At 41.1% G+C, this 14097-nt stretch overlaps 1 protein-coding gene across 1 annotated transcript in view; it reads right to left on the reverse strand.

Annotated features, from left to right (window-relative positions):
- LOC148502855 (cytochrome P450 2C23-like) overlaps window positions 1–14097 on the reverse strand; it is a 33550-nt gene that overhangs the window by 1739 nt on the left and 17714 nt on the right. Inside the window, exons 6-8 of the mRNA XM_088449294.1 lie at window positions 11480–11621; window positions 7237–7424; window positions 6734–6875 (exon numbers count right to left, since the gene is read on the reverse strand). Coding sequence (XP_088305420.1) covers window positions 6734–6875; window positions 7237–7424; window positions 11480–11621 — 472 coding nt within the window. The remainder of the gene's footprint in view (window positions 1–6733; window positions 6876–7236; window positions 7425–11479; window positions 11622–14097) is intronic.

A 14097-nucleotide genomic window follows, 5' to 3' on the forward strand; every position in this document is an offset into this window, starting at 1 on the left:
ATTTGGCAGTAATCTAAAGCTCCAACTATCACTTTTTTCTGACATTCTCAATTAGAAACACTTTTCTGCTGTAGTCTATGTGGTTTTATTGGGAAGGTAAAACTCAGGGTAGGGGTGGAATTTAGACTTGGAATTTGTTTTATTAGGTAGCTATTGTGCCAGGGTACGTGCTTTTGGGGTTCAGGTAAATTAGAAAGTTAGTTTTTAAACTATTACCTCAAGAATGCACCATTGTAGAGATAGGACTTTTAAACTTGTTGCGCAGCTGCAGTAGGAGCCTCCAGCAGGTGTAATAACTGAGGCTTCACTTGGGTGCACAAAGATGGTCATCATTTGCAGGCTTTAGCGGTGGTGGGCTCAGGGAAAAGAAGCTGGCGTTAGCTGCAGCGGGAGCCAGCGGAAAGGTGCAGGGGGGTTAGCAGGCATTGGCTGTGGCCAGAACCCGGGGACAGTAGTGGGCTTTAGCGGTGTTGGTGCGGGCGGCATTGCGGATGGCGGTGGGGCAGGCAATAGGACCCGGGGGAGGTAGCAGCACACAGAATGCAGGATCAGATCTGGAAGATCCAGAATACCTGCTTCTGTGTTTAATTTAAAAAAAAAGGCATTGCTCCACCCCACAGAAAACAACCAGCAACGGGCTTTGGAGCCCCAGTAGTGGTTGTGCTAAATACAGGGGACAAATGACGTAGGGGTCCCCTGTATTAAGTACAACCAGCACCAGGTTTTTCAGAACCAGTCCTGGTTGCCAAAATATGGGGGACAAATGACGTAGGGGTCCCCCATATTTAGTGCATCCAGCACAGGGCTCTGAGCCGGTCCTGGATCTGGAAATACAGGGGGAAAAAATGCGTAGGGTCCCCCTGTATTTACCAGAACCAGTTCCGGACTCCTTCTAGCGGGGAATAATGCCACAGCCAGGGGAGCCCTTTCACCAGGCCACCCAGCTGCTGCATCACTCCTGATCGCTAGACAGCCCAGGCAAGGGATGCCTGTGGAGTTGGGGACCCCCCCAATAAAGGGTTCCCCTCCACAGGGCACCCCAGGCCCAGGCTGATAGCCCAGGATATCCCCAGCACCCCTGGGCGGTGGGTGCTGGGTTGATTGTGTTGTGTGGTGCATATGAAAATGTAAATATTGTCTTTTGCTGTGGAACTACAGTTCACAGCAAGCCTCCCCCTCGTGGAGGTACTTGGAGAACCACAAGTATCAGCATGTGTGGCATTATGGGCTTGCTGGTACTTTTAGTTCCACAGCAAGAGCAATATTAAAAAACACACAACACACCATAGAAAAATACAATTTTATTAAAACATACATACACACCTGTACTCACACATGCACACACTATCTCACATACTCACCTAGTAACCCTGAAGCCAATCTGTCCTCTTCTCTAGTAGGTAATCCAATAGTGAGTACCTGTAATAAAAATTCCATACTCACCTCATGCTATGTGTTGATCAGCTCCTCTTCACACAAACCAGGGTCTTGGCAAAAAAAAAACGAGATTCCCGGACCCTTGCACATTAGTAGTGTTCTCTAAGAACACTACTACTGGAATGACAGCTCTGCCCGGGATTTCAGTACAGAAATCCTGGTGCGGAGCACTCATTGGCTGAGAGAGGCGAGCCTTCTGCCTCTCAGCCAATGAGCTGTTCTCACCATTGATTTCAATGATGAGAACTGAGCGTGCCCTTTTCAAAAATAGCTCCTCAGCGCCAATTTTGAATTTCAAAGATGGCCGCCACGAGCCAATCACGGCTCGCCACATCGTCGCCCCGCCCCCTCATCTGGCTTAAATATAGCCAGCGTAAGGCCCCATCCATTCAGACATCGGCCGGGGAGCTGGAGAGACAAGCTGAAGCATGAAGATGCAGTGGAAGCCATGGATGGGCGGAGGCTGCGCTAAAGAGCTAAATGGCCACCACGCTCCAGGTGAAGATGCCGGAGAAGTCCAGGGGAAGCAGCAGCCATGTAAAAGAGCTTAAAGGCTGCAACCCCACAGGTGAAGGTGCGGCATAATAAAATACTTTAAAAAACGGTGTCTGTTTTATTTTAATATTATTTTGCAGGGGTACTATAGATGCCAACAGGCCCTTAATGTCCTGCATGCTGGTACTTGTGGTTCACCAAGTACCAGTATGCGGGGATGCCTGCTGGGACCTGTAATACTACAGCAAAAGACAATATTTAAATTTTCATATGCACCATACAACACAATCAACCCAGCACTCACTGCCCAGGGGTGCTGGGGAGAGCTCTCATGCCTGGGGTGCCATGAGGAGGAGGACGACTCCTTTATTGGGGCCCAGCTCCCCAGGGATCTCTGACCTGGGCTGACTAGCAGTCAGAGGTAATGCTGCAGCTGGGGGGCCTGGTGAAAGGGCTCCCCTGGCTGTGGCATAACCCCCCCGGCTAGGAGGAGTCCAGTGCTGGTTCTGGTAAATACAGGGGGACCCTATGCATTTTTCCCCTGTATTTCCAGAATCAGGATCAGCTCAGAGCCCTGTGCTGGTTGCACTAAATACGGGGGACCCCTACGTCATTTGGCCCCTGTATTTTGGAAACCAGGACTGGTTCTGAAAAGCCTGGTGCTGGTTGTGCTTAATGGGGGGGACCCCTACATAGTCTGTCCACTGTATTTAGCACAGCCAATACTGGGGCTCCAAAGCCCAGTGCTGGTTGTCTTCTAGGGGGCGGGACTATGCTTTTTTTACACATTCAATTTTTAACCGATGCGTAGATGGATCTCACTGCTGCAATCGTGCCTTATTGATTTGATTTTCTCAGGTGCATACGCATTAGCAGTGAGCCATCTGTCACCCACTGATGCCCCCTTTGCACTGCACCGCTGCCATTGCTCTGCACCACTGCTGCTGCTGCTACCCCGCATGCCTAAAGCCGTCTTGCACTCTGCACCTCCCAAACCAACCTCCTGTGTGCTAGCCCTTCTTCCACCTGCGTTAGTGTACCATTTTGTTGCCCTTCTCCCCTGCAGGTGGCCCGGTTTGCTCATCCAAACCCTGATAGTTAATACATTTTAAAAAAGCTATGAAATTCCATAGACAAAAAACCTTATGGTTTCACATGTCCCATTAAGGCTGCTTAGACATGATCTGAAAATTCACAAAACCTATTGATTTTCTGCCACTCAAACTTCAAAAAGCAATGAAATTATGATCATTATGGCTGATGCCTTAATGGACATATTCCTTGCACAATACAGATATGGTATGCCATCACACCCTGTAGTTAACTGTAGATTCAGAACTCTCACAGATTGAGATTGCTGTCACTCACAAAATGGTGGAGCTGATAATTCACAGAATTGTGTGCTCATTGGAATACACACATGCAGTCTATGCAACTGAGGTTTGAGCAGTTATGTGGCTCCCACATGCCACTCAGTGCCCACAATCTTCCCATTTGATCACCAAGACAATCTTACTGGCTTCCAACATCCTTCTCACTGCATATATTTATCTCATTTAGAATACACATTCAGCTCCCTTATTTTTAAAAATATAATACTGTCTATGCATGTACACGTTCTTCCCCTATATGTCTCCATGCTGCTATATATTCCCCATTCCCTACTGCTGTGTGTTCTCCCAACTGTGATAGTCTGTGTTCCCACATCTGCACCAAGGTTTTTCTCCAGCTGCACCGCCCTGCATCTGTGCCTTCTCCACAGCCACATTGCTGTCTTTCTCTAATCTGTGGCCCTCTTTCTTCCTCCATCTGCACTACTCTGGTCCCCCAACCGTGCAACTCTGTCTTCCCCCCACCACCAGCACCACTCTTCTTCCCCATTTACACCAATCTGTCTTCATAAAATCCCTACTGCTGTGTGGTCTCCGAACAATGGTAGTCTGTGTTCTCTCATCTGCACCAATCTGCACTGCCCTGCATCCATGCCACTCTGTTTCCTTCTGCACCACTGCCTTCCCCTAAGCCATGCTGCTGTCTTCATTTCCTCTGTGGCACTCTTTCTGCCTCCATCTGAACCACTCTGTCCTGCCCAACTGTGCAGCTCTGTCTTCCTACCCATCCACACTAATCTGTCTTCCCCTACTGTTGTGTGTTCTCCTATTTGTGCTAGTCTATATTCCCTTATCCGCACAAATCTGTCTTTACCCATCTGCACTGCTATGTCTTCCCATGTCCATGCCACTCTTTTCTCCCATCCACGTCACTGTCCCCCCAAACCATGCCACTCTGTTTCCCCCCCATCCGCACCACTGTTTTCCACCCATCTGCATTGCTTTTGCTACCCCCCTCTGTACTGCTTAACCTTCCCTCCTCTACATGCCTTTGTGTCTCACCTACCCATGCTGCTTTGTCTCCTCCCCCATCCACACCTCTTTTATCCCATCTGCACAGCTCTATTTTCTGCTCAGACCTCAGTTGCGTATGAATATGTGTGTATTCCAATGAGCACACAATTCTGTGAATTAGCAGCTCTACCATTTTGTGAGTGACAGCAATCACTCACAAAATCTGAATCTGCAGTTAACTACAGGGTGTGATGGCATATCATATATATGTATTGCGCATGGAACACGTCCATTAAGGCATCAGCCTTAATGATTGTAATTTCATTGCTTTTTGAAGTTTGAGTGGCAGAAAATCAATAGGTCTTGTGAATTTTCTGATCATGTCTAAGCAGCTTTCATGGGACATGTGAAAACGTAAGGTTTTTTTGTCTATGGAATATATATATATATATATATATATATATATATATATATATTTATTATATATATATACATACACACTACCATTCAAAAGTTTGGGGTCACTTAGAAATTTATTTTTTTCTTTCTTCTTATTTTTGAAAGAAAAGCATTGTTTTTGTCAATGAAGATAGCATTAAATTAATCAGAAGTACACTCTATACATTGTTAATGTGGGAAAATTACTATACTAGCTGCAAACATCTGGTTTTAAAGGAATATCTACATAGGTGTATAGAGGCCCATTTCCAGCAACCATCAACCCAGTGTTCTAATGGTACATTGTGTTTTTATTAAGCATGTAAGAAGACTAATGGATGATTGGAAAACCCTTGAGAACCCTTGTGCAATCATGTTAGCACAGCTGAAAACATGTTTGATCGTTAGAGAAGCTATAAAACTGGCCTTCCTTTGAGCTAGTTGAGTATCTGGAGCATCACATTTGTGGGTTCGATTATGCCATAAAGAGAGAACTTTCATGTGAAGTTCAACAGTCTATTCTTGTTCTTAGAAATGAAGGCTATTCCATGCGAGAAGTTGCCAAAAAACAGAACATTTCCTACAACGGTGTGTATTACTCCCTTCAGAGAACAGCACAAACAGGCTCTTACCACAGTAGAAAGAGAAGTGGGAGGCCCCGGTGTGCAAGAAGACAAGTACATTAGAGTCTCTAGTTTGAGAAATAGACACCTCAAAAGTCTTCAACTGGCAGCTTCTTTAAATGGCACCCATAAAACACCGGTGTCAACGTCTACAGTAAAGAGGCAATTCCGGGATGCTGGCCTTCTAGGCAGATTGGCAAAGAAAAAGCCATATCTGAGGCTGGCTAATAAAAGGAAAAGATAAATATGGGCAAAAGAACACAGACATTGGACAGAGGAAGATTGGAAAACAGTGTTAAGGACAGACAAATTGAAGTTTGAGGTGTTTTGATCACACAGAAGAACATTTGTGAGACACAGAACAAGTGAAAAGATGGTGGAAGAGTGCCTTATACTATCTGTCAAGCATGGTGGAGTTAATGTGATGGTCTGGGGCTGCATTGGTGCTGGTAAAGTGGGAGATTTGTACAAGGTAAAAGGGATTTTGAATAAGGAAAGCTATCACTACATTTTGCAATGCCATGCCATACCCTGTGGACAGCGCTTGATTGGAGCCAATTTCCTCCTACAACAGGACAATGACCCAAAGCACACCTCCAAATTATGCAAGAACTATTTAGGGAAGAAGTAGGCAGCTGGTATTCTGTCTGCAATGGAGTGGCCAGAGCAGTCACCAGATCTCAACCCCATTGAGCTGTTGTGGGAGCAGCTTGACTACACGGTACGCAAGAAGTGCCCATCCAGCCAATCCAGTTTGTGGGAGGTGCTTCAGGAAGCGTGGGGTGAAATTTCTTCAGATTACCTCAACAAATTAGCAGCTAGATTTATTTCAAATAAAAGTAATTATTTCTAACCTTGCCAATGTCTTGACTACATGTTCTATGCATTTTGCAACTCATTTGATAAATAAAAGTCAGTTTTCATGTAAAAAACAAAATTTTGTGGGTGACCCCAAACTTTTGAATGGTATTTGCCCGACACTCTGCTGACCACAGCGTGCCAATACCTTGCTCCTTGTGCCTCCTCATAGGGCAATGCCACAATGTATACAGGAAACACTCTGGAGACTCTCCAAACTGGTGTAAACAACCGTGTTTATTCAATGTTTCGGGGTTCAGTGACCCCTTCTTATGTGTGTTCCTGAAAAAAGGGTCACTGAACCCTGAAACATTGAATAAACATGGTTGTTTACACCAGTTTGGAGAGTCTCCGGAGTGCCGCCTAAGTGTTTCCTGTATATTTATTTATTTATATATATATATATATATATTTATATATATATATATATATATATATATACTGTATATATACTAAAAGAAATATACTACTAAGTAAGTGTCGTCCAAAAGTGTAGAGATGTGTTTTCCAGTCAATAAACTTTGTATTAAAATTCACCTATAGAGAAGGGTACGAAAGTTTCAATTTTCTTTGGGTTGCCCTGATCATCTAAGAAATGTCCTGGATCAAATTTCTGTGGATTCTTGAAATATTTTTCATCCTTCAGGATAGAGGTTATCATGGGGAATACAGTTGTGCCCTAGAGAGCAATAAAACAACTTTACTATTAAAATGAAGACCACTACTGAAACAGTCCATGTTTAATGAAGTGTTTAAGTAATAGAATCAGCTAAAACAGGTAAGGAGAGACCTTTATATGGGAATTGTATGCTAGAGTGGGAGAGTTCCTGTACTGCATTCCACTAAGATGAATACTATAATAGGGAACAGAGGCCTTCAGAGAAATACTATAGGATATAACAGAAGGATATAAGCTGATGGACACTCTGCACAAGAGAGTCATTTAAATATTTGTAACCCTGCATGGTAATGTGTGCTAAAGATCACATTTCCTGACATCCATTCTGCTGTGCATGGTGATTTGTCTATAGTTTCCTGACCTTTGGAATGTGATAGCCTCTCAGCTTTATATCTTGGTTGGTTGAGTGCGGGAGCCCTAGAGGTACAATATCTGCAAATCGCTGGATTTCATGAATCACTGCATCTGTGTATGGCATTTTGAGCCTATCCTCCACTGTTGGACAGCGACTCTGGCCAATCACTGTGTTAATTTCATCTTGGATCTTTTCTGTTGGAAGTTGAAAATCAATCACTATATTTTTTTACAATCACATTGTTCTGCAATAAAATTCCATGTGCATGTTATTAATTCTATATTTTATACAGTACCTTTGTAAGGGTAAAAGATTAATGAATTCTTTGCATGTTTGTTAGCAATTTGTGTAAAAATTAATTTTATGATGTGACTCAATGGTATACATAACAATCACTGTCAACAGTGAATATGCCGATGGCATAGTATTGTACCAACACTTGTAATGTTTCTTAAAGTATTTTAACCATGTCAGCAGTATAATTTTTGTAACTATTATAAGGAGTCATGTTTAAAATTATAATGCCAACATGGTTAAAATACTTTAAATAAGATTACAACCATGTCAGTATTATACTGTCAGCATTCTCACACTGGCATATTCCTGTAGATGTGCATTGGACCCCCATGTTTTGGTTTTAGTTCTAATTCATCATCGTGTTTTGTTTTTGGCAAAGCCACCCCTTAAGTGTTTTGGTTTGGATTCAGTTTGGTTTTGGATTCCTTAAAAATCAATAAAATAATTAAAGAAATACATAAAACAGCTAAAATAATGTAATTTGGACCTAGTAACATGCAATACAAAACTTGAATTCTGTTTTTAAGTCTGAATTCCGAACCGACTACAGAACTAAACCGGAACTCGAAACCCCACAGTGACTCTGGACTGTGCGTTACCCACAGCCAAACTTTCTGAAAGCTGTGTCTGCGCTATCTTATAAGTTGCTGGATCTGGTGCACACATCATATATTGCGTTGTGTACCTGTTATACATACATGCTGCATTGACCCTGTGTCTTCCTGTAAATCTCTTTTGTCTAGTTAATAAACCTAACACCTGGTTAAGTAAACTGTCAAGTGGACTAACCTCCATCATAAACCTCTGCCACTTAGACCATCTAGGGTCTGCCATTAAAAAACATATAGTGTTCAGGCTCCTCTTTGGTACAGCCCTTCATATATTTAAAACATTTCTCTACCCAGGGAGGTTCATTTCTGAGACACATTATTTTCCACAGAGCACTGTACCATTCATTGTGGATATACCATTTTGAGGCTGCCTATGAGATATTGTTATATCAGGAATACTACTGTACTTGTTCAGACCACATAATTTAATCAAGTGCATCTACTTGCATGATATTTGTTTAATTGTGTGTTGTTTATTATTGCTTTTAATCTAGTAATTTTGGTGAGTATTTCCATTTTTACAATTTATGGCAAAGACATAAGAACATATCTTGTTTAGGAGTGAATTTAAAAAAAGATAGATGTACAGTATTAGAAGTAACTTTTCTGACCTTATCACATTTTAATTGACCCCTTATTTAAATGAATGTATATGCTGAGACAGCCCATGCGATAAACAGCTGTCTCAGGACAGGATGTACTAGCAGAAAAATGCAGTCAGAACTCCGAAAACTGCAGTTTTCATAGGTTTGACCACATTTACCATATGCACCTTGATCAGGAAAAGCAAAACTTTCTGGAGCTGGTACTCGATAGGCAGCTCCATCTACAGAAGGTGTTAACTAATAGAAGCTTATGGGCTTGTTTTTGCATAATATCCTGAGAAGGATCCAAGAGGTTCCCCCCAGGATCCCTCACATCTTGCGCATACTCTGGCCAAAAAGAAAAAAAAATCGCAGATTTTCAATTATATCGGCTTAAATGCTGTGAAAAAAACATATTTTTAGTTTATTTAATAGTATATAATATTTACATAAGGTCGATTGTAAAACGATTAAAATCAATTACAATCGAACAAAATCAATTTTTTGTTTCTGGAGCTAAATCACACATTTACTAATACTTAAAAAAAATGAAATCAAAAGTTGTCTGTTAGTAAATGTGTGATTTAGCAACAGAAACATAACATCGATTTGAATCAATTTTGATTGATTTTAAATCTATTAAAATCAACCTTTAGTAAATATACCCCTTAGTCTTTGTAGAACACCTTTTCCCTTTTTGGTGCAGTGTTTGCCTCTTATATTTAAAAAAACCCTTACTGTAAAGTTAAGGGTAAATACTAAAAGGTTAATTTTGGTTGACTTTATATTTTTGGCCAACTTCCCATCAGTTTTGCAATTTAGGGGTTTAGTAAAGGCCGGACAGGTACATGGTAAAGTGCCTAACCCAAAAACACCAAGTCACCGGCGGTCATTCCCATTGATGTCAGTGGAGAAATGCTGATTGGCCATGACCGTGATGGCATTAGAACCTTAGGGTCACCCTGAAGAATTCCCAGTTGCTAAAGCATAACAGCAGTTATTTTCAAAAATGGCCTGCACCACTATTACCTCTGCTACTATTTGTAACTGAAATCACTGTAAGAGAGAGAGCAAAGATGAGTGTCAGAGCTGTACATTTTGCACAATGACACTTATTTGTTCCTATGGAATAGATCTGTGTCCTTTTAATTCCATTCAAAAAGCCTCAAGCAATGCTTCTTAAATGGAGGTGTCATGGCAAACAACGGCACCTCCTCTGCTTTGCATACCAGGCAGGAGCACAGTTATGGTGCTGCTCAGGAACATTTAGAAGATGCAATGCAACATGTCAATAATGTTAGAATTGTTTTATTTATTTATATTATCAAAAAGTTTTACGTAATAAGACCTTCGTTGATCAAATTAAAGGAACCAGACCACAGTGGAATCAAGATCTCCACAGGTTTGTAAGATAATGAAGAAAAGTATATAACCAGCACTAAAATATAATTGAGAGATGATAGACGGTTTTAAAATTAATAAACAGATATTTATTAAATTATCTAAAATCTGTAATCAGTCATGTCATATATAGATAGTTCTGACATAAATGACACATATCAATAAAAAATACAAATAAATAAAAATGGGTAAAAGACACAATGTAAATCCGTTCCTGAAATAATTGATGTATTGAAAATTTAAATTCTCTCCTTTTATGTCCCCAAATTGGAAGTTTATAGCAGCAATAAAGGCTTTACCAGACTGATGGCTGAAGAAGCTTAAACTGAAATCCTCTGGCATCCAGCAAATCCACAAGGAGGGCTGAAGCACAATCCACTGGGCTATGGACGCTCAGCTTCCTCAGGAGTATATGGTTCAGAGTCAAAAGAACCCCCTTAATATACCCATGCAGTAATTGAAAAATCATAAAATAAATAAAACCGTCCATCAAAGAATAGTTAACTAACATACTAATGTTTGAGGCAATCTTACTAAACTCCACATGTGTGTATGAAGTCTTAATTACTGCATTGGTATATAAAGGGGGTTCTTTTGACTCTGAACCATATACTCCTGAGGAAGCAGAGCGTCCATAGCCCAGCGAAACGCGTTGAGACCCTTTTGACACACCATACGGACTCCTAGAATTCTTTGGACTTTATCTTTGGACTCTCTGTTCCCTCTTTTGTGGAATTGGATTTTTCCTTGTGGATTGTGCTTCATTCATCCTTGTGGATTTGCTGGATGCCAGTGGTTTTCTGTTTAAGCTTCTTCAGCCATCAGTCTGGTAAAGCCTTTATTGCTGCTATAAACTTCCAATTTGGGGACATAAAAGGAGAGAATTCAGTTTTCAATACATCAATTATTTCAGGAGCGGATTTACATTGTGTCTTTTACACATTTTTATTTGTATTTTTTATTGATATGTGTCATTTATGTCAGAACTATCTATATATGACATGACAGATCATAGATTTTAGATGATTTAATAAATATTTGTTTATTGATTTTAAAACCATCCATCATCTCTCAATTATATTTTAGCGCTGGTTATATACTTTTCTTTATTCTTGATTCTTGCTGGGACTGACAATCCCTTTATCTAGCTGCTTTCCTGACAGTGCGTTATAACCATTTTTTTAGAATTGTAAGATAATGACTTCACTATTTATCTACAGTATCTAGTCTACTTGAATACCCCAAAATTAGATTTTAAGTATGTCCATTCTTTTATCTTTGGCTTTAGTGCAGACACAAGTTAGTGGTAGATATTAATGTCTATCATATTAATGTTAATGAAATGGTAATACTTACTTCTAATGTCTGGGTATTTTAGCAGGATGAGTAAAGCATATCTCAATGTAGTGCTGGTGGTTTCTGTTCCAGCAAAAAACAGGTTCATAATGGTAACAAACATATTGTCATAATTAAATTCTGTAGTAGGGTTGTCTTTCTCCTGGTGATGGCGAAGAAGAAAAAGAAGAAAAAAAGAGAAGTGCTTTGTTAAAAGGTAATTTTTTGTTAAACATGTTGAGCTAATCAGCAATAACCTTTTTTCATGATTTGACCACTAAAGGCACTCTCTCTTTTTTGTTTATAATTGACTAATCAGCCAGTCCAAACGCAGTTTCCTCTATAAAATATAATAAGTAGTATACACATTGAACTGAAAAAAAAAACAAATGTGCAGCCTGCAATTTTACAACACAAAACCACATAAACAGTTTTATTAGATACTAACGACCCATCCCAGTTTTGCACAAGAGCAATTTAATCTTGCCACAGCCCCCTGCATCTCATAAAATCCCACGCTATGTAACCACACCTGCTACCTGCATCTCACCGGTGTTACTACAACCCCCACTGTTGCTGCCCTGCAGCTGGCTGGGGCCTGGCCAATGGGATGTGCTGGGAAGGGCTGGAGGATCATAGATGAGAGATTTGTGTTGCTGGTACCATAAGCATTATCAGCAGCATGTCCCTGGGGCACCTGTGCATATTTCTGCAGCCTCCATGTGCACCCCTCCCCAGCTGCTGAACATAGTGATGAGCATTGTACTCTTTGCACAATGTACCCTGTACTTCCTGGGCTTCCTGTTGAGCTTCCTTGCCGAGGTGTCCCTGTCTGAGAACAGTGCTGAATTCCATGGGAGGTGCCCCTTATTAGTAAGGACATGGGGCTCAGCGGAACATCATGCTGGAGAGGGAGCACTTCACGGTGGAGGAGTGGTGGCCGGAGTCTGCCTGCAGGTTCAACATAGGGATGTGTATCAGAATCTGATGGTTAATAACCATCAATATTTTTGTTCCGATGGTGAACCAGCACCCTGGCTAGCTCCTATAATGCAGCTTGGTGCAAGATTTTTTTTCTGTAACTTTGCTTCACTAAGATCATCACTGCACAGCTCCCTTTTGTCACAGATGAATGGTATATACACCTAAACCTTCTTCAACCAATCCCGTGTAGAATAGTGAAAACCCCATCAAAATCTGTCCAGTGGTTCAAGAGATTAGCCATAACAAGCAGGCAGAACCTTAAACCAGGGACTTTAATTTTCTAGGTTTAACACATAATTCAAGCACACATCTCTGATGTAATCTCACAGACACGTCTTCCTTATCCTAAATTATGAAATATATGAATATCTTCCACTCTCTGTGACCAAACAATGAACACTACGGCAATCTAACCCCAGGTTCAGATACATTGATGAATGAGCTTCACAATAACCAGTACAGTGTTGCCATGACTACCTATGGGACAGAATCGGCCCTCGTATATAAAATAAACACATGAAATGTTACAGCAAGCATTCGGTAGAGAAACAATTTGCTGTGCTACAGTATTTTAGTGGTGGAAGAACTTCAAAGAGGGTAATACGCAAGTGACTGACAAAACACATTCTGGCAGACCATCCACCCTGGTTACAGATGTCAACCATGCCAAAGCTTTGGAGATGTTGAAAAATGACAGAAGGTAAACTTTACGCAAACTTTCGGCTTCACTTGGCATCTCATTCGAATGGGTTCAGGAACTGAAAATGCATTGTGTGTGTGCCAGGTGGGTACCCAGAAATGTTACAGAAGAACAGATGTGATGACGAGTTGAATCGTGCAAGAACACCGTTCAAATGTCGGAGAGGATACCCGATTTTCTACATCGATTGTGACGCATGACGAATCATGGATTCATCATTATGATCCAGAATCCAAAACAACAGTCCAGTTTATGGAAACAGGCAAATTTGCGTGTGCCCCAAAAGTTCTGTGATTCCTCCATCATACAAAGTCATGCTTCCGCTGTTCTTTGATGCGCACGGTATGATCCTACAGCACTGGTTTCCATGTGGACAGACAATTGTGACTACTATGCAAATGTCCTGTAAACCTATTTGCATGGAGCTATGAGGAAGAAAAGACCACATTTGCTGAAGAAACATTGGTTTTTGCTCCAAGACAATACCCAACCACATGTTGTTGCTGTTGCATTGACAGTACTACCTGAAATTTATAGGACAGCACTGGAACACCCTCCATATAGCCTGGACTTAACACCCTGTGTTTCTGGGCATTCCCAACCCTGAAAAAACAACTGCACAGTAAGAAGTTCTCAACAGATGATGAAGTGAGAAAAGTCACAGCTGCAACACTAAAAGTGATGTCACAAAACAGTCTACTGCATGTCTTTGAATCACTGTTGAAACTATATATAAAATATGTTGATTGTGAAGGAAGCTACTTTGAAGAAGAAAATGTTCAGTTCCTGTGGAGTCATCTGTTTCTGAATAAAAAATCAGTCTCATTATTTTTAATCAGCCCTCATATAGAGAGATTTTGGCACACTGGCCCCAATCCATCACTACCAATGGGCAGCACAGCAAGGTCACATCCCAAAGATTCATATTTTCTAATGTATATACAATATGCCCTAG

Source organism: Taudactylus pleione, unplaced genomic scaffold (genome assembly GCF_031769625.1).
Source record: "Taudactylus pleione unplaced genomic scaffold, aTauple2 ptg000481l, whole genome shotgun sequence".
Classification (NCBI taxonomy): Eukaryota; Metazoa; Chordata; class Amphibia; order Anura; family Myobatrachidae; genus Taudactylus; species Taudactylus pleione.